The following is a 25,383-nucleotide window of genomic DNA, read 5'->3' as shown; positions in this document are numbered from 1 at the left end:
ATACAATTACATACATTAATAACATCTATAAATACTTTATTTTTTACACGTCTTTTAATTTCTATATTGTAATAATTCTATGATGTGTATCAGTACTTTAAGACAAAACATTAAGTCTACAAAACTTTATTACTGTCTTGTTCACTATTTTCAAAAATCTAATTTCATATCTGTTCAGGAAATTAAGAGCAAGTCATCATTGTTACTTAATTTGAATGTCAACTATTGGTTGGTACTGTCTCACTGAAATACATCCCACACCTACTCTGCTTTTGTTAAATAAAATACAATTTTCTAAAAATGTTTGCTTTCCTTGCTCATTCTATCCCTTTTAAAATGTGTGATTAAAACTATGTCACATACCTGATAATCCAGCAAGTGGCATTCCCATTCCCATAGACTGTAGCTGTGCTAAGTGTGACTGTGATGACGGGTCCTCCCACTGCTTCCTATCTGTTTGCTTGTTCAGGGAACCAGTCAATCCTGCCATACCTTGACTGGAAAGGTGACTTTCTGCTTCGGACTGGGACTGGACATAGTGTCGAACATGCTCTATATGTTTCTTGGTGAAGATGTGATCTTGGATAGTGTACTTGTGGGAATACTTAAAATTACACAATTTACATTCCTCTGGAGGTTTGTGAAAGTCAAGGTCTGGATTGGTACCATATGTTTTGGACATTTGAAGTTTGGATTTCTTTTCCTTAGCTCTGGCATTCTGGAACCATACTTGTACCACTCGTTTCTGTAAACCAATGATCCTTCCCAACATTTCACATTCAGCCATGGTTGGAGTTTTGTAATCAACAAAGATGGTCTTCATAATTCTCACCTGAAGACTGGTCATCTGAGTTCGGTAACGTTTTGATGCTTGACTTGCAGAAAGGCTGCTACTGTGAGTGACTGATACTGGAGAGCTTGGACCACTTGTACTGATAGCATGCTGACTGTTGTTGTAGTAATCACTTTTATTCATGGACACATCAGATGCAGAATCATCAAAGTGTCTAGACATATTCATGTTGTCACTGGAGTTCTCACTAATATCAGTCGATGGACCATCTGATATTTTCTCATTTTCTACTTTCACCTTCAAGGGTTTGCTCAGGTCTAAGGGAGCTTCATCATCATTACTACTAAGTGATGGCTTTGGTTTACTTTCATGAGTCTTAACTGGTGATGGCGATGACAATGGTACCGTGTTTTCTTCTTCATTTGATTCAGGAGCAGATAACTCATTCATGTACTTCTTGAAAGAGTCAGCATAAAATTTTGTCATTGACATCTGTAGGGGATCATTGGGTAAACCTGGCAAGGCTCCAGGAGATGGAAGTATTGGCAGGAATGACTGCATGCTTTGAGGTGAAATCATCTTGCTAAAGTCAGCAGACGTTGGTGTAGATGTAAACATTGTTGAAGCTACTGATAGACATTCAGATGGACTTTCCAGTGCAGCATCAGGAATATTGTCTATGTTAATATCTCCTTTAGCCATTTCTTCTGGATGTTTTGTTGCAAGATGAGATTCTAGTGCAGATTTGGCTCTAAACAATGCTCGGCAGAATGGACAGCGTTTGTGTATCAGTTGCTGATGTGCTCGATATTGTCCTTTACGTTCTCTAGCTCTAGTATTCTGGAACCAAACTTGTACAACACGTTTCTTCAAGTTGACATCTCTTGAGATATTTTCCAACTGTTTACGACTTGGATTGCAGTCAAGTTGATATTTTTGATACAAATAATCGAGCTGCTCGGGCAAAATTGTTGTTCTCAGCCTTTTATCTCTTGGCTGATCATGATCATCATCATCTAAAAATACTTCATATTTTCTCTTTAACTTATCTGATTCCATTTGTTGGGCAGCAGCCATGTTCTGCAGCACTCCAAAAGCACTATTTGTTGCTAGTCCTGAGAATGGGTTGCCACTCATATGGATGTTTTGGTGGTCACGCCAGGCTTCAAGCTTATCAAATGACTTGTTACATTTCTCACAGTTGAATTTAATTCCAGTTGACATATCTTGTTCACCTGATAGCTCATATGAGTTTAATGATCCATCCTCTGATAAGTTCAGTTCATCTTTTGACATGCTTGATAGAGAATCATTGCTATCATCATCTTCATTGTATGTGCTAACAGACATAGATTTGTCAGTATCGCCAGCATTACAGTGTTTCTTTTGATGTCGAATCAAGTCATAGTATCGTTGAAATACAGCTGTACACTTCTTACATTGGTAGTTGAGACCTGCAGTTCTGTTAAATGGTGAATTTGAGGAAGTTTCCTTTGCAGCTACTTCTGGGTTAGGTTGATTTTCATAGATCTTTCTAGCTTTCTGTCTAGCATTCTGAAACCATACAACAATAACCCTTGGACTAAGATTAAGAATTTTTGATAAATGATCTAGCTCATCATCTTTTGGGTAGGCATTCTGTTCAAAGTATTCTTGAAGAACTTTGATCTGGTAGTCAGTAAATCTGGTTCGATTGGCTCTCTTGTTGTAAGCTGAATGATGAGGAGAGAATTCAAATCTTGGTCGAATTTCTTCTGCATTCGATGTAAAGCTCAGTGCAGTAGACATGTTGATGTTGACAAGGGGAGGTGGAGCTGAAAAGGATGAAGCTGCTAGTGGTCCAGATGAATTGGACATACTGTCGCTGTCATCCATCATTGTGTCTTGTGACTTAGGTGATTCTGTCTTGGGTGGAGGTTCCAGTTTCAAAGAAGAAATAGGTGCGGTCAAGTGCAATGATACAATAGGAGATGGATTTGGTTTAGTTTGGGTTAGAGGAGGAAGCTCTTCCTTCTCACTTATTCTACCAACACTTGGTTCTTCCATGATATCTACCTCTTTTTTTATCACTATTTCATGAGAATCATCCGATGATGTGATCTTCCCAGTCTTTTCATATTCCTCCAAATCAAGTGTAGTCAGTGGAGGATTGTTGAAATTGTATGGGGAGTCCTTATTCCTTTGTCTTTCTTTAAACAGTGTATTTCTGAACCAGTGTTTGATGACTTTGGTTGGAAGACCAGACTGTTCGGACATAGCATTGATTTGCTCCTCACTTGGTGAATTATTGATGTCAAAATATGCTCTCAGGACTTTCAACTGCTCATCATTGATACGTGTCCTGGCTCGCTTGTTTTGATTTTGCATGGCTGCTACAGCTGCAGCTTGTTGTCCTGATGGCATCTTTGACTGAGAATTCTGCAAACTCTGCAAACCTGCATCACCAACACCCATGGGTGAGGTCATACCATCATGAGTACTAACTGGGAACATCATTGGCATAAGTTGTGGCTGCATATTCATCATGGCCATATTGAGTGGCATAGGAAGATGCATTCCATACATTGGCATCATTTGTGACATATCTACTTGTGGACTCATCAATGGAGGAGGAGGTGGAGGTGCTGGAGGTGGAGGCATATCTTTAACACTGCCTTCTTTGATTGCAGGATCATTGAGAGCACATAACTGTAAACTGTCACTTTCCTTTGCTTGTTTTATGTCCATATCATTTTTGAACTGTTCACCAAAATCTTCTACAAATATTGTTGGTACCACTTCTTTGTGAACTTCCTCCTGATGAGCTTTCAAAACCCAGACACTGGAAAACTCTTTGTGACATGTGGGACATACTCCTTTGTTTAATTCAGGTAAATCCTCTTTCTTTTCAGATTCATTGTCTTTCTCCTCTTTAATCTCTTTTTTAATTTCAATTTCTGTCTCAGCTTTGTCTAGTGCTTCCTCCCTCATTGAAGCTGGCTGGTTGTTGAACTCATTGAACTGCATGACACATTCAAACCCAATATTCTCGAGTAAATTCCGATGAACTTGCGAACTGACACGTCCCATAAGACTTTTCGGTCTCATATGAGTAGCTGGAGTAGTCATACCAGCCTGGTACATGCACATTATCTGATGCTGTTGTAATGAGTCCTGATTTGTGAATACAGCATTACATAACTGACAGAGATAAGTAGGTCCTACAACACTTGGTGAGTCTTTCACAAGTTCAGCCAATTCTTTCTTTACAATATCATTGTTGGCAGCTGCTTGAGCTAACATATGAAGTCCATTCATTTCTTCTTGTTCACTGATTCCAAACTTCGAGTCGATTCTTTCTGACTTTATGACAGTTGAAGATTTGGTAGATGTACTTGCGGTTGTAACTGTCTCTGGAATTGACATCTTCGGTAGCAAAAGTGGTAATCCTGTTGTCATTGGAAACTGTCCAAAATCTCCAAAACCTGGCATGCCTGAGAACAACATTGATTGGTTAAAAGCTGATGATTGCTGAGCTATGATTTCTGACAACATCTTCTGTTGTTGTGACATCTGAGGATCACTTGGCTGTTCAATCAATGGCTGCATTATATCAACTTGTCCAGTAAGCACCAATTCTTGCAATTTTGAAGCCTTATTCTGATGGCTTACTGATCGTATATGAATGTCCAGAGTAGTTCCTTGAGAATATGACACTTTACATATATTACACTTGTATGGCTTGAGTTTGTCACTTTCACCATTCACTATGGTGGATGTAGAAGTTGTATTTATCAATTCTGAATCTGAACTTTCTGCTTGCTGAGTAGACATTGATGAAGGAGATCCTTGAGTAATCTGTTTCAGTTTATGTAAATGAGACACAGAGTTATAGTGAACAAGTAAAATGTTTTTCTGTGTGAAGGATTCCTTGCAGACATCACACTTAAAAGGACGATTTGGATCAAGATATTTCTCCATTGGATAGCTCATTTTGTCTCCTCTTCTGTGTAACAATGTCTTATTATGTGCTGTCAAATAATTCTGTTTTGTAAATGCTAGTCTGCAACGATGGCACTTAAATTTACGTGATGGATCTTCATAGCTGTTCTCTGCAATAGCCTGACTATTAATATAGTCCTCCAGGAATTGCTGTTCTTTATAGGGCATATCTCCTGCATCTTCTTTCTCATTTGTGTCCATGCATTCATCTTCATCATCATTCTCAATAAGTGATGAATTGTCCGTATCCATACTTTCATCAACTTTACCAACAGTCTCGTTTGAGTTCATATCTGTTTTAGCCAACAGTTTTTCGGCCTGTACTGCACTAGTGACAGGGGTTTTGACAGCATTAACAATTGTTGTAGATCCTTCAGAATTTGTGCTTATGATATCAGAAAGATTCTCCACTCCTGACTGTTTCAACACTGCTCCTAACGCCATTGAAGCAACATTCATTGATGCATGATATTGCTCTTTCTCTATATCACTGATTTCTGAATGTCCAGTGTCAATGTGTTTACGCAATGCTGCAATGGATCGGAATGATCTTGAACAGAAACTGCATCTTGTGGCAGACTGAATCAGGTGAAAATGTGAATGAAGTTGAAGTTTGTCAGGTGATTTAAATGCTAGGCTGCACTGATTACACTCATACTTGTATGAGGAATGATCAGTTATGTTTGGTTGTCGTTTTGCATGGATTTCTCTAAAGTGGACTTGAAGAGCTTGAGCAGTTTTGAAATACTGATTACATCCTTTCTTCCAACACAGATATCCTGGGCCCCGCGGGGTCTGTTTCAATTCTAAATGTCCAAGTTCATTCTGATGAGCATACAATCCATCAATATTGATGAATGTTTTTGAGCATGTCTGACATCGGTACTGATCGTCAGCATCATTCTTATCTGGTACAGCTGCTGTGTCTATGGCTGTAAAGTTAAGAAGTTAAAATATCAAAAATATGTCATAACAAAATGAACAAGTTTTATTTGTAAAATAAATTATTTCTTTTTTGTTCAGTGTCATCTGTTGTTTTTATGTATTCATGCCTTAATGATTAATTGTTTTTCTTTGAAGTTGTCTACATGTATAATTTGTTTTGTCATTTGATTTTTTTGTTTGTTTAATAACTTGTTTCAAAGTGTTTATCACATTATTCTTATGTCTATCCTTTTTTGGAAAAAAAAACCCCAAAAACTATAAATGTATAAAATTCAGAAAAATTGTTCTGTTTCTTCTATTAGTTATTTGTTTGGTGTATGTTGTTTTCAGTCATTTGAATGTCTGGTTTTATCGTGTATCTATTGGACAAAGTGTCAATTTATACAGTAGGACATTAAACTTTTATCACGATTTAATGTTATGTTGGTTTAACTAAGATTTTCATATTGTTCAGGGAATCTTTTATAATTCACAAGAAAATAAGCTCATTCTTTGATTCCCACAGAAAAAGAGGCCTAACTCTGATATCCTGAAAAAGGTTGCTGCACTGCTCTCCTAAGAAACATATAATTTATTAAATTAAGTAATTGCAATTTTATTTCTGTTTTTCAAGACTTATTTAAGATTATGATAGCAGCAAAAAGGACTGAATATTTTAGTAGCTTGTTCTAATTTGATGATTAGTGGTTGATTTTACAATATACACATACTCATAGAGTATACTGATAGATAGAAAGAGGCTTTAATTTGCTACAATCCTGACCCCTTTTCCATTATATAACCTACTGAAAAAGGCTTATTACCAGGTTGAGAGTATGAGGATCTTGATAGGCGTCACATACTTACCTTTCCTGAGCACCTGAGATCACCTTAAGTTTTTGGGAGGTTTTGTGTTGTTTATTCTTTCGTTTTCTATTTTGCCTTCTATTGTTTGTTTGTGTTTTCCTTTTTAACCATGGTGTTGTCAGTTTATTTTTGACTGCCCTTTTAGTATCTATTGCTTCCAAATTAAGTTTTAAAATAATAATCATTTTTTTTTTTTAACCATGATGACATCAAATATATTAACAAAACCTTCAAATTTGAGCAAGAGATGTTTTTTTTAATTCTAAATTATGATTTGTTGTTTACCTTCTTCAGCAGCTAGACGAGCAGCTTCAGCTTCTAAAGCTTCAGTATTAATCTCCCCAGATTCATCAATGGGCATAAATGGAGTAACTGTTGGAATACTTGTGGGTGGCATCATCCAATCTCCTTGGTCAACCATTAACAAAAGACGTTGAAGACCTTCTGGTTTAACGCTATGTGTGTTCATCAAATGCTTCTCTAATCCACGTTTCTCTTTAAAGTCTTCTTGGCAAAGTGGGCAGAGAATCTTTGAGTCATTTTGAGAATGCTGAGATATAACATGGGCTTGTATCCTCATTTCATTAACACTGCTATAGTTACAGTAGGGACAAACATGTATTTGGTCCTCTTTTGATTCTGTAGGTGTTTTTGTTCGATCTGCAAAATATAAACAAGTACAAATAAACTCATTTGAATTATAATCTCTTTGAAAAGTTGTAGTCGATTTATTTAGTAAGTCTATCATTAATTAACATCAATAAGGTAATATCTTAATATAACAAATGTGAATTTAAATTCCTCAATAAGTATTCCAATTTTAAGTACCGAACATGCAAGGGCTGTATAATCAGTCAGCATTGTTAAAAACTTCCATCTTCGTCCAATTTCATAAACATAAAACTAATCAACAATTTATTTACACATTTTTCTAAATCCTCATTCGATAGTAGCTGAATACATCATCATTCTATAACAGCAATGTGAATGAACAAAATACTAAACTTATACAAATAAGTAAAATTGTTAAATTTACTTAAAAAGTTCATAAATAAGTTTGTAAATTTCCTCTCCAATGCATATTTACAACTGATCAAAATAACACCCATATCTAAATATTTACAAGAATTTTCTTACAGAAGGAAATTAACACAATATATTTATATATATATATATCATATATATGTCTATCGTTTGTATCAACTTAGTGAAAATAAAATGAAATGAACCAACTTTAACCCACACACTAACAGCTAATTAATGAATTCCACACATGATGCAACGTGTTCATTTCAATGATTATACATAATGATTTTCATTTCCCCCTGACTGCTACTTATTTTCCAATAATAACTTACACTTTGTTTCAAATGAAATATTCAATTATGTATAGCAAAAATCAATTAAGATATAAAGCTAACAAAACAAAATGTCTTACAGTTAAAAATAAAGTTTCAATCCTGTGGTTCATTGATAATATTACATAAAATGACAAATATTTCCTACCTGGTTAAGTTTTATCTTTGAAATATTAAGCCTACAGGTGTTACAATTACTTTGTCCATTTAGTCATTATCTATTGTTTGTTTCACCCATTAGAAACCAGTCCATTTTGTTGACACAAAAATTTAATTTCTATGCTCATGGCAATTAATGTGTTGAGCTATTTAATTAACAAAAGCCATACAATCTTATTCAATACAATGCCTTATCAGCTTGAACAGAAATTAACAGTATTATTTCTGGCCAGTAATTATTAATTGATTTTTCATTAATTAAGGACAGATCAGGGTTATTGATTTAAGTTAAGACAAGAGTTAGTAATTAAAGTGTCAGCTATAAATAATGTAATTATTGATGACTTCTCCTAAAGTCCCTCAGCAAAAATATATACATGATGATATAAAAATGCTCATGTCATATTGTTTCAGAAAATCCATTAGATAAATGTAGAAATTTATACATTTTTCTTGTTATCTTTTAAGGATGTAACCCTTTTCTGCATGTCTTGTTTTAGTTTGACAGAGACTATTTCAATTGTCTTAATGGTAACATGAAATCAATTAATTAACACATTAATCTTTCATTTAAATGCACATTTCTCACCCTTGAGATTTTCTAAGTTAACAACATATATAAAAAAATAAATAAATGCTAAAGCAGAAAAAATGTATTAATTTTTCAAAATCTCATTGTAAAACACATCTCTTTAACTCCCCCTCTCAAAAAAATTGACTTATCTGAATGCTTGAAGAAAAAGAAAACGACTATAAGTTGCTTCCCTTTGTCCACGTTATGCTTACCAAAGCTTTCTGGTGTGTTCTCTTTACTGGTTGTTGGATGATCAAACTTGTCCTGAATGTCGTTCTCGTAAGAAGATGTCACAGTATCTTCATCATCTAATTCTCCATCTACAAAATTAATCAATTAATTAATTAAATTGTCTCTATCTAAGAAATCGATTCAGGAAAAATAGCACACAAACAGTACAGATGCAATTAAGACAGTTGATTGTGGATTTAGAAAGTTATTGTTGAATGTTTCCATTGATTTCATTATAGTTGAATTATCTTTTGTGATAATTAGAAATCAGATATTGAAAAATATCCTGGATTAACTAGTTTTCACCTTGACAACATCACCTGTGTACCTTAATTACCATCAAGTGCTATGTATGTCCTGTCACAAATTTTGATTAATCATGTCTTTTTCTGATTAATTGACTATTTCTATCACTCTGCTTTTTCTCATGAGTATATTTCTATTCAAATTCACATAAACAAAGCTTTTATATATTTTTATAAAGAGTACAAAATACAACACTTTTTCAAAACATAATAGATTTTTTTTTAAATCCTCAAAAGATAGCCAGATAACCTTGAAACTGTTAACATTTTCAAAAGTCTAGCAAAACTATGTCTCCATGAGTATGATGTAAAGATAATTAGCACTGATCGGTGGAAATACAGTCATCAAATCGAAAACATACACACATTTCAGGCCATTCAATTTATTCAATTCATTAGAAGATACTGAGACTCTTGTTTAGTTTGAGGAGGATATCAAAACATGTTGAGAGCCCATCATTCAGTTTTAGACTTTAAAACAAAACTGAAGAAAGTATTCAATAGTAGAATTCTTGCAAGATTAAGAATTATCATGACGTTTCAAAACTTTATCAGTTCAAGAGTCAAGAAGAGAAAAATGTACATGAATGAAAAATTTATAATGCCTGGCCTAATGAACAGCTTTCTACCTGTTATTCAGGTAAGATTCCAGTGTCATATCTAATTTTTCATTTCACACAACAAACGGGTGTCAACCTATAAAGTGTAATTATTAAATAAAGAAAATGTCCAACTGAGTATTATCTTCTATCCCATTTAATCTCAAGATAAAATTAGGAAACTTTAATAGGGTTGGAGAACAATTATATTCAGGTATTCCAAAAATCTTTATTGTGATCAAAAAGACATGTAAAAAGGTAATTTAATTTGGTGAAATCAACATGATGAAAACCAAGTCACATTTTTTTTACCTGTATAATACTGGTAACTGTAAACAAGTATTGCTTCATTTAATCAGTCAAAAACAATCTGCTTTGTGGAGGACAAAAATCTATGTTATTTGAGTATTTAATTTTTTTCGCTGTGACAGGATGTCTTAAATTAACAGATCTGGGTCTAAACACTTAAAAGTATTTCCTTTGAGAACAATTAGCGTAATTATGGTCTTTATCCTGATTTAAATTGATTAAGTATTTAAATTTTACTTATACAATTAAAGGAAGTCCTTACAAACTTATTTTAAATAGCAAATCTACACTGACCTAAATTTAATATAAATTGACTATTGTTTTCACCACATACTTTTAAATCCCCTTTTATTTTCACACATTCTTTACACCCTTTCCAGTACCCCATTGATAACCTTATTTATTCAACTTGTAATTAAATTCCCTTAAATTACCTCCATAAACTTCATCAGTATGACCCTTAGGAGAAACTTGTATCTTTTTGTTATATACATTAATTTTCGAGTCTACTAATCAAGCGCTACAATTATTTGTAAGTAGAAGTAAAATGAACAATCATCTTCTAAAGTTTAATATAAAACTTATTTATCTTTTATTCTTTGCGTCTTACAAATGACTTTTCTAATTACATCTATCTTAACAATCAAGACATGTTGAAAATAAACCACTTTGTAATGTAGAAGTCATTCAGTAGAAAACTGGAAGATCTGAATCTTCTTTACACATAAAATAAAAACACAATAAATTAATAGTTGTGCAAATTTGAAATAAGTAGTACATTACTGCAAAGGCAGGCAGTATGTAATTTGAAATAAGTAGTACATTACTGCAAAGGCAGGCAGTATGTAATTTTAAATAAGTAGTACATTACTGCAAAGGCAGGCAGTATGTAATTTGAAATAAGTAGTACATTACTGCAAAGGCAGGCAGTATGTAATTTGAAATAAGTAGTACATTACTGCAAAGGCAGGCAGTATGTAATTTGAAATAAGTAGTACATTACTGCAAAGGCAGGCAGTATGTAATTTGAAATAAGTAGTACATTACTGCAAAGGCAGGCAGTATGTAATTTGAAATAAGTAGTACATTACTGCAAAGGCAGGCAGTATGTAATTTGAAATAAGTAGTACATTACTGCAAAGGCAGGCAGTATGTAATTTGAAATAAGTAGTACATTACTGCAAAGGCAGGCAGTATGTAATTTGAAATAAGTAGTACATTACTGCAAAGGCAGGCAGTATGTAATTTGAAATAAGTAGTACATTACTGCAAAGGCAGGCAGTATGTAATTTGAAATAAGTAGTACATTACTGCAAAGGCAGGCAGTATGTAATTTGAAATAAGTAGTACATTACTGCAAAGGCAGGCAGTATGCACAGTTTGGAAATGGCAATTTATCATGTATGCTATGGGGATACCTATGATAGGTGGGTAACATGCATTAGTATATACAAATCAAAAACAAAGGATACCCAAGAAACAACAAAAAAACATCTGAAATTACAATAAATCAGGAAAAAATACCTGTTTATCATGGAAAGTACAATATCAGCATCTAATGGGCACTATGGGATAGGGGAGAGACACAGACTTATCATTTACTTTCTATATAAAATATATCTATAAATTTATACTTTTGGTTCTGATTGAATCTATCGAAACCTAAAATTTAAAAACAAACAATGGCGAATTACTTTTAGGGAAAGATATACACATACCAAAAGATTTTCATGTGCAGAGCAACTGAAAAACTAAAAAAATCCACAACACAGGTGTTTATTATAAAGAGCATGACAGGTTTCAATAATTACAAGAATCAAGTAGCTCCTATTAAAATGTGAGGAAATGATTTATGTGTTGTTATCTACCATGATAATCTGTCTGACCTAAGATAACTTTGCCTGACATAGACCACATCAAACAATAATTCCTGTGGTGTACTAGGTACTTGTTATTGTAAAGATTATCATCAATAATTTTTTTCTCCAGTCATCAAAAATCTTTGGAACTTCTTGTTTCTCGGGTTCTGATTAATGGGATTTTTATTTTTTTATTGTTACCTCCCTAATTTTCATTTTCGAAAAAATAAAGGGCAGTATGTGGACAGACAAAGTAACCTGAAACAATGAAAGAAACACTACGTTATCATATTAATTCCTTAAATAATCTTCCACTGTTCATTTTAGTTTGAAGAAGGTAATGCCATCAAAAAAGCAATTATTTCACAGCCCTATAATTTAAAACAGTAGAAACATTTCCAACAACTTTTTTCTTCAAGCAAGAAAAGTTGTATGGTAATAAAACTTGATATCTTTTAATCACCAAACAGTTCACTACATTCTATTGTTGAGGTCCAATAGGGGTATAATGACAGCTGTTAGTGCAATCATCAATGTTTCATCTTTACAATAACAACTGCTATATTTGAATACATCAAGTAGTCAAAATTGAACATGTTAAAGTTAAAAAGTTTTGAATTAAAATTCCATAAGTTACATGAGTTAAATATTTTAACTACATGTTGATATCAACTGTAATATCACAACTCTTCATAATGATGCACTGGATGTTAGGCTGACAAAAAACAATCAATCAATCAACTATGCAATCATGTAAAAAAAAAATGCATGGGAACTAAGTTAAGTCTTGATTTACCGTAAATGAAGCTCCATGAAGATGGTTTGGTCCCCTAAATTTAGTTTGAAGAAAGTACGTAATTTAAAAAAAAATAGGCAAACATATTCCGGCACGGGACATTTGCGCTTTTTCATAGGACATTTGCGCTTTTTTTTGTGGACACTCGCGCTTCAAAACATAGGACATTTGCGCGTTTTAAAAATGGACATTTGCTCTTTTTACATAGGACATTTGCGCTTTTTATGTATATATATGTTCCAGACCGTATGAGTATTTGGACCGTATGCATACTTTTAAAAAAATACTCATACGGTCGGACCGTACGCGTACGGTCTGACTGATATTAAAAAGTTAGTAAAGTTTCTAAGATACAAATGCATATAGCAGATCAACATAACTTAACTGTCAAATTAATATAAAAAAAGTTCAACTGTAATTGAAACAAAAGCTTTATATTTTAACTTTTTTTTAATTCATACTAATTAAATATGTTTATCTCTTGTATTTAGCATGTCTATCAGTAAAACATTTATTTAATTGAATTATGATCACTGAAATTGAAGATATGGGAAGTAAAACATAATGTGGGAGGACAACTGTTTTAGAATATTTAGCAACTTTACCAAAAAATGCAAATTATGCAAAGGAACATGCATAAACTGCATATATGAAAATGTAAAATTTTTTACTTGAATTGTGTCACCTTGGGCGAGAGTACCAAAATAGGATTCAGAGATATAATTAAACAAATACTTAATTTCAGTTGTTTGTTTGTTCATTTTTTCTATCTAATTGTAATAAATTATCAATAACAATGTGTAAAACTAAAAATAAAGATTGTGGTAAATGCTTGTTTCAATTTATCCCATATGATCAAATAACATGTATGGTCAGCTCGTACTGGACCGTACGCGTATACTCATACGGTCCGACCGTACGCGTATGGTCGGACCGTACGAGTACGGTCCAAATACGCATATGGTCTGGAACATATATATATCTATGACTTCCCTCCTCATTTATCCGGGCTTTAAAAGTTTAAAATTCATTTCATAGCACATTATTGATATGTGTTTAAAAGTTTATGTACAGCTAAAAGTAAACATTCTTAAGAAATAAAATCAAGTATTGTCATCACAATTACAGGTCAGTTTTAGCTTGATATTTGAAGCCCAATGAGTGAACAAATTTTGCTCTTGTTCATCTGTCCTGATTGGTACTTAGCCCACATTTCAAATAAATGATCGAGTTTCTCCTTCCCACTTCAGTTGTACATTCCTTGTATTCTTTAGAGAGTCCTAATGCTTGTTTTTTCCCCACCAGACTTGGGACAGATTGAAACGGCAGCACTTCAAGAGGGCTGATGGAAATAAATTTCAAACAACAACCATAACCCGGTCTAGTCTCTATAACTTTAAAATCCATGATCAAGACTGTGTAATTGTGAACTAACTAATGACAAATATAAGTTAAATTTATTTAAGTAATGATAACTTCTCATTAAGATTACAGGTAGTCGACTATATGTAAAAAGCGCAAATGTCCGATCAATTTAATACAGGTGAATCAAAATTAAAAGCGCAAATGTCCATAGTATTTGAAGCGCAAATGTCCTATCGTTTTACAGGTAAAAAAGCGCAAACGTCCTGTGCCCACATATTCAAGGTTCAGCTATACTTAATTACACTAATATTTAAATAAAAAGATGTGGTATGATTGCCATTGAGACAACTCTCCAGTAGAGAAGTAGAAGTTAACTATGACACTGTATGGTCTTCAACAATGAGCAAAACCCATACTGTATAGTAAGAATAAATATGAGGAATGGTAAACATTTCAAACAAGAAAAATAATGACCTGAATTATGATAAAACAATAAACAAAAATCAGTTATGATATATAAAAAAATGTTCACTTATATTAACTTTCAAATTCACAATACACAATTTGTTAACCCTTTTTTACACAAATCCAAGTTTGGTCCTTTATACATGGAACTATGTTAAGGCCACATGTCTGAAGTTGTGTGCATTCATGCATTACATAAATGTATAAAATGTATACATACAGCAAGAAATGACAATGACTAATTTACAGGCTTCTGAGTTTGCTGGCATCAAACCTTCCCCTAACCTTGCGGACAGTAGTGTAACAGTACAACATTAGAACAAACAAATAAAATCATTTGAAAAGGGCTTTCAATCCTGGTATCTATTCTGAGTATAATTGACAAAGCACCAAAAATAAATGAGGAATGTTTCACAGATGATGCCCCTGCTTGCATATTATATAAAGCTATAAAGGGTCATAACTGAAGAACAGTAAAATTGACACTACACAATTTGTTCTTGATGTGGGTTTAGTGGTACAAATGTAATAAGTATTGTGTATAAGTTTCATAACAATCAGTTGAGGAAAATTTAAGTTAGAGAACGGTAACAAATAACTAACCAAGACACAAAGTATGGATCTGAGAGTCTCACAGTTACTAATAACGCTAGTTCAAAGCCAAAAACATCTAATAAAAAATCATGTATCCAAGACAAAAATATCAATCATTACACATACAACTTCTAATGGATTTAGTATAAAGATGTCATTAACAGTTACAGAAAAACACCTTGTGCAATGCCAAAATACAGATAACAAAATCAATATTTATACAGATAAATCAATATCTAAAGATCTAAAAACAGTGTTGAATTGGTTACCTTTTATATTAAGTTTACTTAGATCAAATCTAAAGTTATAGGCTCGTTAAACAACATCAGTTTAAAAATAAGTTGTTTATTTTCAAAAAGAAATTACTGCTGGAATTAGATTGAAATGAATGGGGGGAAATATAACTTTCTGTAAGAAAGAAAATTTTAAAACAAAAATAAATTGACCTTCCTATTACCTTTAGTATCAAATAAGTGGACAGTCCAAATTATACATCTGCTCCTAATTAACAATCACCTGTCAAGAATTTATTGTTTTATGTCAACTGAGAGAGTAAACTGGATTTACTTATATGTCAAAACGTCACTTCGTCCTAATTAAATAAGTTCATTTAAACATAACCCAAGTATTGGTCAGAAAGGCATAACTTTTTGTAGTGGGTGTAAGGGTCAACTATTACTTACCATTCATGTTGAAGTGAATCAAACCTTGCATTGGTATAATGATGACCAAAAAGAATTGTTTTGTTTTCTGGACAACCTCTAATTTGGAAACAACAAGCAGTTATTGACTTTTTAGGTACTATATATGATTCCTCCAACACCCTTATATTATACACATGATAGTATTAAATGAATGTCAATTAATCGAAAAGCAGACTTCAACAAATGAAAAATAGTGGGATTTTATGAAAATATATTAAAAAAATATTGTATATATTGTAAAAAAGCTAAATATGCACATGTAAGCAATGAACAGAATTTCATGTTCCATTTCATTGAAGTACATCCCTTCAGCACCAAACCTTTGGTAAAGACACTCAATGGCAATGCTTATAAAGATGTTTCTTGTCATAATACAAATCTGAAAATAAGCTGTTGAAGTGGAGAATTCAGAATTATAAAATTTACATGAATTTGTGTCTGCCATTTTGGGGAAGTGTACCAGTGCACACTATACAAGGCTGATAGTGGTACTGCCAATGGTCAATGACAACTCTGAAGCATCTTTTTCTACAGGTTATTTTTAAGCACAACTAGTTCCAGTGAGCTCTTTGAAAATTTCCTTATATCATTGTAATTATTGATAAACAATCATTTGTAATTTAGAATAATCATGCAATATAGCACTTAAGCATCTTTTAATGAATATTTTGATTTTGGATTTTATGAAACATGTAATATTCATCAGGTCTTACTGTTTCATTAAGATGGGAGAAACTGATGTAAATTACATACATATTTCTATATTAAATGTCTAGCTATTCTGATATTTTACATTAAGAAAAGTAATATTATGGCATTTTATTATTTGTGTGTGATAACAATTAACAAACTCAGACAGGATTCATTGATTTTTTCGAAAAAGAAAATGTTATAGTCTTAGATGACCTCCTCAAACATAAATCTCTAGTGACAATTGCATGTTGATGGACGTTTTTGTTATATAGAAATTTCCACAAATTTGCTTTCCAAGTCAGTAATTTATATGATTTATGAAGTCACAGTCATCATTAATGCGCTCAAGAGAAACAAAAAAATTACACCATCTCCTTAATTTGAACAAAGAAAATTAGCTACTGAGACAAAAAGCAATAATAACTAATAAGCTTTCATGGGCATATAATATTTCAAATCTATATCAGGCAACAGTTGGTTGCATGGTCTATACCATCAAGCAATATACATCTGATTTAATAAGAATATTTCTAACAGCGTCACTTGTCAAAATGTAGGTTTTCATTATTATGATATAATGATGATAAAATTGGAAAACTCTTGTGTCCCCTGATAATCAATAGTCAAAACTCTTGAACACAGGAAAGGTGTTTCTCTTTCCTATCATTTATCCATCAAAAGAAAAGCAAAAGATTTTGAGATCTAATGATAATGTTATCTTGACTTTATATGTGCAAATTTTAGTGTTGGAATATTTATTATGAAATATATATCTTAACTTATAAGTAACTTCATAAAAAAATAAATAATCATTTAATGTTTTCATGATGTAGTTTCATGAATGATTGTTTTCTCTCATTTGATGGTCGCCTATCTCACTTAGGAGTGCTGGTTTTATTATTCCATCTTCATTTTTCAAACAGTAAAAGTTTTAGTTTGATAAAGTGTCAAACATTTTATTTCTTTAATAAGTAGCCTTTATCAATTAAATGTATGAAGCATATCTCCAAAAATAAGACATACAACTAGTATAAATAGCAATTATTATAAATGAAATTGAAGATGAATCTTACTATCTTCTTAATTGCAATTTTAACTCAACTGCATTTTTAAATTTTCCATTCTATCAAATTGACTCAATGTTTACATATTGTTCATAAGAGACAAAGTCATATTGATGACCTTTCAAAAATTATTATGGCATCCATTCTTAAAATTGAAAAAAAAGTATTTTTCTTTATAGAAAAAGTGCAATCCCTTTATAAAAAAAACCAGAAACATTTTGTTTTAGCCACAGGGTTCACCAAAAACATTTACCTGTTCTTCACTAGATGGATAGTGATTGTGTGCAGATTGAGAAACCTCTCAAATGCAAATAAAATATTGAATCTTGGGGATTTGTCATTGGTATTTGTAATACAATGAAGGTGAGGATTAATTAAAGTCCTGACCAGAAATAAAGGCTACATAATTAGCTTAGGGCTCTCAATAATTAGGAGAACAAAAGTTTAATTGGCCTGACTGGGAGCACTAATCTCTAATTATATCAAGGGATCAATTTAATCAAGAAAGCTGAAATTAGTAAAAATCAAATGTCTACTCCAGTGCAAAATAATTAAGGTTCATATGACAGATATTTAATGAAAGAATGTAAAAGGAGTGTTAAGCCATCTAGCAGGATATTTGAATCTAATAGCTAGGCTCATTTGTATGCATAATTGAATTTCATAAAATTACTTAACTTTTTCTTTCTTTCATCTAAAAGCAATGAATCACTCTGATGAAGAATTGTAGATTAATTACATACAAATCTTGATATAGGAAATCATCATTTAAAGTTTTGGGGTTAAAGGTGCTGTAAAGTTTTTTTCCCAAGTAACCCCTATTTACATAAATGAAATCTGAAAAATAAATATGTATTTGTTTGTTCCAACACAGGTAAATAAAGTGTTACGTCAACTATCAGGTGTCAAATCGATCAAATAGTAATTCCGCTAGAGTAACCTCCCATTGATAGTGAAACAAATCTGTCACTACCAGACTCTTCCTCAAAATTCTAGCTTTCATTTACACATTGTTTTAAAATTTAACAGGATGATATAATCTGAAACAATTGATAAACTGTATCAAAAGAAACAGACCAACCAATAAAAACAAAGTAAAAACAAAATATATAGTCACCCCACATTGAGTGATAAAAACTACTTATTTAAATGATATTTTGAACTGTTAACATTGCAAAAATATTGTTTTACATACTTAAGAACTAATGTTTTAACTAATTAGTCCTTACTTGATTTTTAGCAGACACAGTTCAAGGCAAACTTCCTCAAGTAATGGTAATACATGATCTATACATCTTTGTTCTTTTCCTAATTCCACAACACACTTTCTTTTCAAAACATGAATACACAAACCAAATTATTTACTAACTAAACAAAGTCCGAACTTTAAAAAAAGAATGATAAAACATTTAAACAACCTACATTTCACTGCTTCTCAACGCATCAGTTTTCATTCTGTCGCTTCAATGAACCTTGGTAAAAAATTTCATCTGCTAATTAATTTACTTTTTAAACTCCCTGCGTCACTAACAAATTGTCATAAGTAAAAATTGTATTTAAATTGACCCAAGAATTAACAAAAGAGATTTAAAGCACCAATCATCTTCCACCTTGCAAATTTTGCCTGGGGATGCACTAATTAAAGATCAAGAATAATCGTCATTTAGATTTGTATAGGTGAATGAAACCGGTTTCCTGTTTATTGTCTATGGGTAAATAAGCACTGGTCACGGCCTCAATTTATTTCGTTTTTCGCATGGTTGCCTCATATCTTTGGTCTTCTTTGTAATAGAAAACAAAAAGCTGGAGTGAAATTTGAAAACAGGTACTAACTTTCTACAAATTACTTTTTCATCAACTGGGGTATGACACAGTTGGTTAATTATCTTACAGTTATCTGAGGATCCAAAAAGGACAGCTGATTATCACCTTGAAAATATGTTCTTTATATGAAAAAAACATGTTGGTGAACTGTTACAGATCTGACCTCTGACCTCAAGACAAATATCAGTGTTCAATAGACTGAAATTGTTACAATTTACCCCAAAAATCTATCAATTGATCTGTATATTAGTTGTCAAATTTCTAATGGTAATTTCAAACACCCTATGTTTACCTTATATGAATTCATTCCATAAAATAAGTAAGGAGAAGTGGTAATGAGAGGAAAAGTTGATCGATTACAGGACAAAATTTGCCTAAGGATGAAATTAGACAGACGTGATCACTACTTGTTCTTCCGTGAAATTTATAATTTAAAAGTGACAAACATTCCATAAAAACAAATTTTCCTACCTTATTGTATTGAATAACTGTTAATCCTTAAATAAAATATATATTGATTGTCATGGAAACTTATTTTCTCTCATGCTAAGTTCATAAGATATCAAGTGCACTGTTTAAAACATTTTAAAGAAAAATATAAACTTTTGAAAACTTTAACAGATTTCTAATCGATTTAACAATATTTGAAATAAAAATACTTACAAAAATTGTCTCTGTTCTGTCACTTGTTGTATAAACAACATAACTTCCTAAGAATGATACAATACTGAATCTCTCGCTAATTTAATATTTGTTGATTAAATTGTCAACTTCCTTAATTATAACTACAGCCAGTAACTGAATCTTTAGTATCAAATTAATGAGAAAGTCATTCAATTTTTTACACACAAATTATGGGAAATTCCATGACAACTGACACGTTAAAACATTAAAAATTAAAAGTAATTTACAGGTAGGCCCCCGTTTTACCTGATGTAAACAGCTTGTGTAAATTAATGTGATTAATCAAAAAGGCTTATGTTTTATGTTCTGATTGAGTGACCTCATCTGATTATCAATATGCAAATGACTTTCTATTCATTCAGCCTAAATAACCAATTGTAATAAAACTACAATCACTTTAACATGTGTTGTTCAGAGCCTTCATTAAAAATATCCAACAAGACAATCTAATCCTCTAAAATATTATCAAAATAGCAGTAAAATATGTTGCCAGGGAGAAATTATACAAATATCAAATTATCCTTCATTTTCATTTATTTTATTGCGTATGATTCAGAGATAATTAAATATAAGAGAAACGGCTGTTGAATAAAAAAGCATATTTCATCAACTTTAGATATAAGAAGTCTTTCTTTACAGTGATGCTATAAATAGTTTCTCCATTTCAACAACTACTTGAAAGAACAATTTGAATTATTGCATTGTGCATTGTTCCCTGGATTTTTTTTTACTTCCTTGATATAAGAAAATGAGTATTAAGTGCATTATACTTGTTTTTAACTACAACATGCCTAAATAACCCATGGAAATTAATAAATTTCAATTGCTTTAGTAAAGAAATGGAGTAGAATTTCTGACATTTCTTACTTGATGAAATGTTAAATTTATTCTATATTATTGGGACAATTATAGTAGTGAATCCAGGATTGCTTCCCTTGAGTAATAGATACATCAGTTGTTTTAGAGTGTGATGCCTTCTAGGTTCATGTCCCAAATGTGATGATATGATTTTCTAGATTTAAAAAAAAATTGACATCTATGCAATAAAATGCAGTTAAATATAGCTGTTCTGTTTAGAAAATGTTTCCAGTCACAAAATCGGACTCTTTTGTCTTTTATCTATTAAACTGAAAATCTTTTAGGACAGAGTTTGACAAATAATAATGAATTTAAAGACATAATCTCCCCACTTTTCACTCAATTCCCTAACAAATAATCAATAATTGATATAAAACAATTCAGTTGATCTCCCCAGCTGTTGGCCATAATAAAATATTAGTTTTAATTGGATGATTCATACACATAGCTAATCTGTAATTTACTTTAGCATTTGCATTAATTGTGTTTTAAAGATGAGAGAGCCAATGTTTAATACACAGCACTTTTGTCTTGTCAATGCTGTAACTGAAACACTGGAAGTTTTGAAAAAAATCACCTTAACAAAAAATCATAGCACTGTTAGTTTTGAACATCTTTTGTTTTAATTAAATCTATACTTTTTAAAAACAGAAGATCAAGTGGTATCAAGAAAAGCTCGTGGGTACAAAAAATTCATGAACAAATTAAACATTTGTTTTTTCATAACAAATTATATTTATTACACTATTAGTTTTTTCTTTATGATATGATACAAAAGTTAACCAAAAATATCGATTCAGTTTGGCCCCAGAATTGACTTTTAAAATATTTATATCATTGAAAAAGCTCCAAATTATCTCCCTTTGGTGCAAATTGCTATTTTTTGGCATTAAAATTGAAATATCTTTTTTAACTCATCAGTGACCTATATTTTTTATTATTGTTTTTAAATAAGCTATACATAACCTATATAATAGTAAAATTTCAGCGATTCCTGTAATTAGTTGTTTTTTTTATTTCGATATTTCCTCTTTTTTTCCAATTGAAAAAAAAAGAAAACCTTTACAAAAATATATACTTCTTTCGATGGTAGATTGTGAGCGTAAATGATCAGTGACCCCTTTTTTTATTTTATTTTTCTATTAGGTATAAGATAAAGTTCATTTATAGAAAACAAGAATGTGTCCAAAGTACATAGATGCCTGACTGGCATTATCATTTTCCACTTTCAATGGACTGTGAAATTGGGTAAAAAATCTGATTGGGCCTTAAAAGTAAAAAGATCAATCAAAAGGGAACGTGTGTACTAAGTTTCAAGTTGATTGAACTTTAACTTCATCGAAAACTACCTTGACCAAAAACTTGAACCTGAAACTCACACTTTTAATTTCTATGTTAAGTGGACCATGAAAATGGGGCCAAAAGTCTAATTTGGGTTTAAAACAAGAAAGATCATATCATAAGGAATATGTGTACTAAGTTTCAAGTTGATTGGACATCAGCTTCTTAAAAAAACCTACCTTTACCAAAACCTTTAACCTGAAACTCACACTTTTAATTTCTATGTTCAGTGGACCCTGAAGTTTAATTTGGTTTTAAAATAAGAAAGATCATATCATAAGGAACATGTGTACTAAGTTTAAAGTTGATTGGACTTCAGCTTCATCAAAAACTACCTTGACCAAAAACTTTAACCTATGCCAGGACAGACGGACGAATGGACGCAGAGACCAGAAAACATAATGCCCATATATGGGGCATAAAAAGTTAGGCTGTAAGAATTCTCTTTAAAATCCTTATTGAATGAAAATAAGAAAATGATTTAGACAGTGTATATTCATTATAAAAAGTATAAATAATATTCTTTAACAGTAGTTCCTAATTAAAAGGAAACACATGTATTTTAGGATAAAATAATTTTGTTTACAGGAATGTTAAACAAATGAAATCTTCAAAAATAAAATAATCAATTAAAATCAATATATGTATTAATAAAGAAAATAGAGTGCAACCGAATATCAATATCTAAATAAGTATGAATATATAAATGAGTAAAAACAATTTGTCCCCAAAGAGAAAAGAAGAAACCAAGGGGTCAATAAAAATCACAAGCTAAAATACAGTAGACAGGACTGTGAAGAATGACTACAAGACAAACACTAACAAAACACTTTGAAGAACATGTTAAGTAACATCAACACCACAAGAAACAACGGACAAACTAAGGTGTTCAAGAATGCTTAGTAAAGCCTTTCCTGCTCAATCAGTGGTACCTTTCATGTCGTTCCAGGCAGATACTTTTCAATTAAACTTGAAAAAACTTTATCCTTTATTTCTTAAAGTATGTGCACTCATCCTTTATTGTGCCTCTTTCATTATAAAATTCTTGTATCCATCAATCTATTGAACTCTGAACAAGTTTTTCTTTTTAATTAATTCTCAGTACAAATACAACATCTCTTGATTTTAAGAAATCTTTAAAATAAACAGTAAAAAATTATCATTTATGCAAATGAACAACACCTTGCAGGTAACAAGCTTGTTTGAGGAGATCAGTCTGACAGGGAGAGAAAACTGGTGATATCTGTATGCAGGTTAATTCACCATTCACTTCAAGTAAATATTGAATGCAATCTGAATTATAACTTATTAACAAGATATTCACAGCACATCGGTACATTAAGTGTCTTCAATAAAATTTGTTACCCCTGTTTAATGAAAGGACGGTTTCAAATGTAAAATAAATGATTATTCTGATTGTAATTTTTCATCCCTGCGTCAACTTTCTTTCAATACCTCAATTCCTTAGCCACTCACTGTTTATGTATTCCATAGGCTATTTTCAATAAAGTTAATTGAATGCCTTCATCTTAATGTATGAAATGTAATTTGTGTTTTTTTTGTTCTGAAAGTGTATATAACACTTGTATTTTTGGCAATTTATAAAAGCTCTTGTGTTTAAAGGTCTGGCACAATACTAGCTTTTAAGACTTTCTTTTCAAACCTATAAGCTAGGATAATGATCTTTATGTCAGTCAAAGAAAACATCGTCTCTTTATTTAACACATCTATTTAATTTAGCCTCAAACTAATTTCATTTATTAGGAACAACATATTGTCATTAAATTCTATGTCTTTGGTGAGTTTTTAAATTGATCATTATAAATGCCATGGAATCCTCAAACAAAAACCTGTTACACCTTCCGCTCCCAAAATCTTACAAAATGTTTGCTAAAACATATAAAGATAAAGAAACATCAGTCATTAAGCATAGCAAATTGCCACTAGACTTTACAAAAGGTGATGTGAGTTTTTCCCACCATTTAAACCTTTTACAATGTAATTAATTTTTAGCTAGGTACAAGAGACTGTCACTGAACAAAAGATTCAATCCAGCTTTCTATCAACCAAAATAACGGTTAACAGGTAGACTTCTATGATAAATTTGCATTTTCCAACTAATGAGAAAATAAATATCGAAAGGTCACGACAAGGCTATTGTTTGGTTCAAATTTGCCATGGATAGGTGTCCTCTCACCACATAGCACAACTTTTGCTCAAATCTTAAGTGAAATGCCACAGAGAGACACAGTTGTATCTATTTTGTTTAAGCTTCTAAAGTTGCCAAAACAATGTTAAGTTACCTCAAGATTTACTGTCATTGCAATGCATGAAGCAAATAAAAAAAGTTTAAACAATTGAAAATTGTAAAATACATTCAATGTCTTGCACCTGTGTTATTGACAAAACCTGAAAATATGAAATTAACAGATTTTACTGAATTAGTATAAAAGACATATATCCTCCAGGCCTGAAAGGTGGCCAAGAGTTCTTAGTAGTATATGCAGTTTGAATCCTGCATAGCAGGTAAGCTCAACTCTAAACTGAATTGATTAGATTGTCAGTTTTCCCACTGCAGGTCGGTGGTTTCTCACTGCCATGAAATAGCATAATAGTGCTTAAAGTGGCATTAAACACCAATCAATCATATATCCTGAAACAATCATTCAGATAAACAATCAATACAAGAGTGCACACACTGAAATGTCTCGCCTTCTTTACTAATCCTTGATACTATCTTGATAGACCTAAATATAAAGCTTTATTACAACTGTCACATAAACTCAACATTAACCAAGAAAATGAAACATTGATCAATGAACCATGCCAGGCAGACATGTACAGCTAACAATTCTTCAATACAACAAATATAGTTGATTTATTGCTTATAAATAAAGAAAAACAGACCAAAACACAAACACTTAAAACTTAGCAATGGACCGTGAAAATGAGGTCAAGGTCAAATAAAACCTGCGTAACCGACATATAGATCATAAAATATTTCCATACACCAAATATGGTTGACCTAATGCATAA

The 25,383-nt window shown here is 31.8% G+C and overlaps 1 protein-coding gene and 1 long non-coding RNA gene across 9 annotated transcripts in view; both read right to left on the bottom strand.

Annotated features, from left to right (window-relative positions):
• Window positions 1–25,383, bottom strand: part of LOC134721339 (zinc finger homeobox protein 3-like) — a 215,612-nt gene that overhangs the window by 4,810 nt on the left and 185,419 nt on the right. For all 8 annotated transcript variants that reach the window (XM_063584272.1, XM_063584277.1, XM_063584273.1 and 5 more), the window contains 3 exons: window positions 8,869–8,976; window positions 6,851–7,225; window positions 364–5,706 (listed from right to left, as the gene is read on the bottom strand). In XM_063584272.1, coding sequence (XP_063440342.1) covers window positions 364–5,706; window positions 6,851–7,225; window positions 8,869–8,976 — 5,826 coding nt within the window. The remainder of the gene's footprint in view (window positions 1–363; window positions 5,707–6,850; window positions 7,226–8,868; window positions 8,977–25,383) is intronic.
• Window positions 1–25,383, bottom strand: part of LOC134721341 (uncharacterized) — a 142,893-nt gene that overhangs the window by 69,756 nt on the left and 47,754 nt on the right. The gene's annotated exons all lie outside the window — the stretch shown is intronic.

This window comes from Mytilus trossulus, chromosome 6 (assembly GCF_036588685.1).
Source record: "Mytilus trossulus isolate FHL-02 chromosome 6, PNRI_Mtr1.1.1.hap1, whole genome shotgun sequence".
Taxonomy (NCBI): domain Eukaryota; kingdom Metazoa; phylum Mollusca; class Bivalvia; order Mytilida; family Mytilidae; genus Mytilus; species Mytilus trossulus.
The sequence above is the reverse complement of the archived record's forward strand: the minus strand, read 5'-3'. Positions and strand labels throughout refer to the sequence as shown.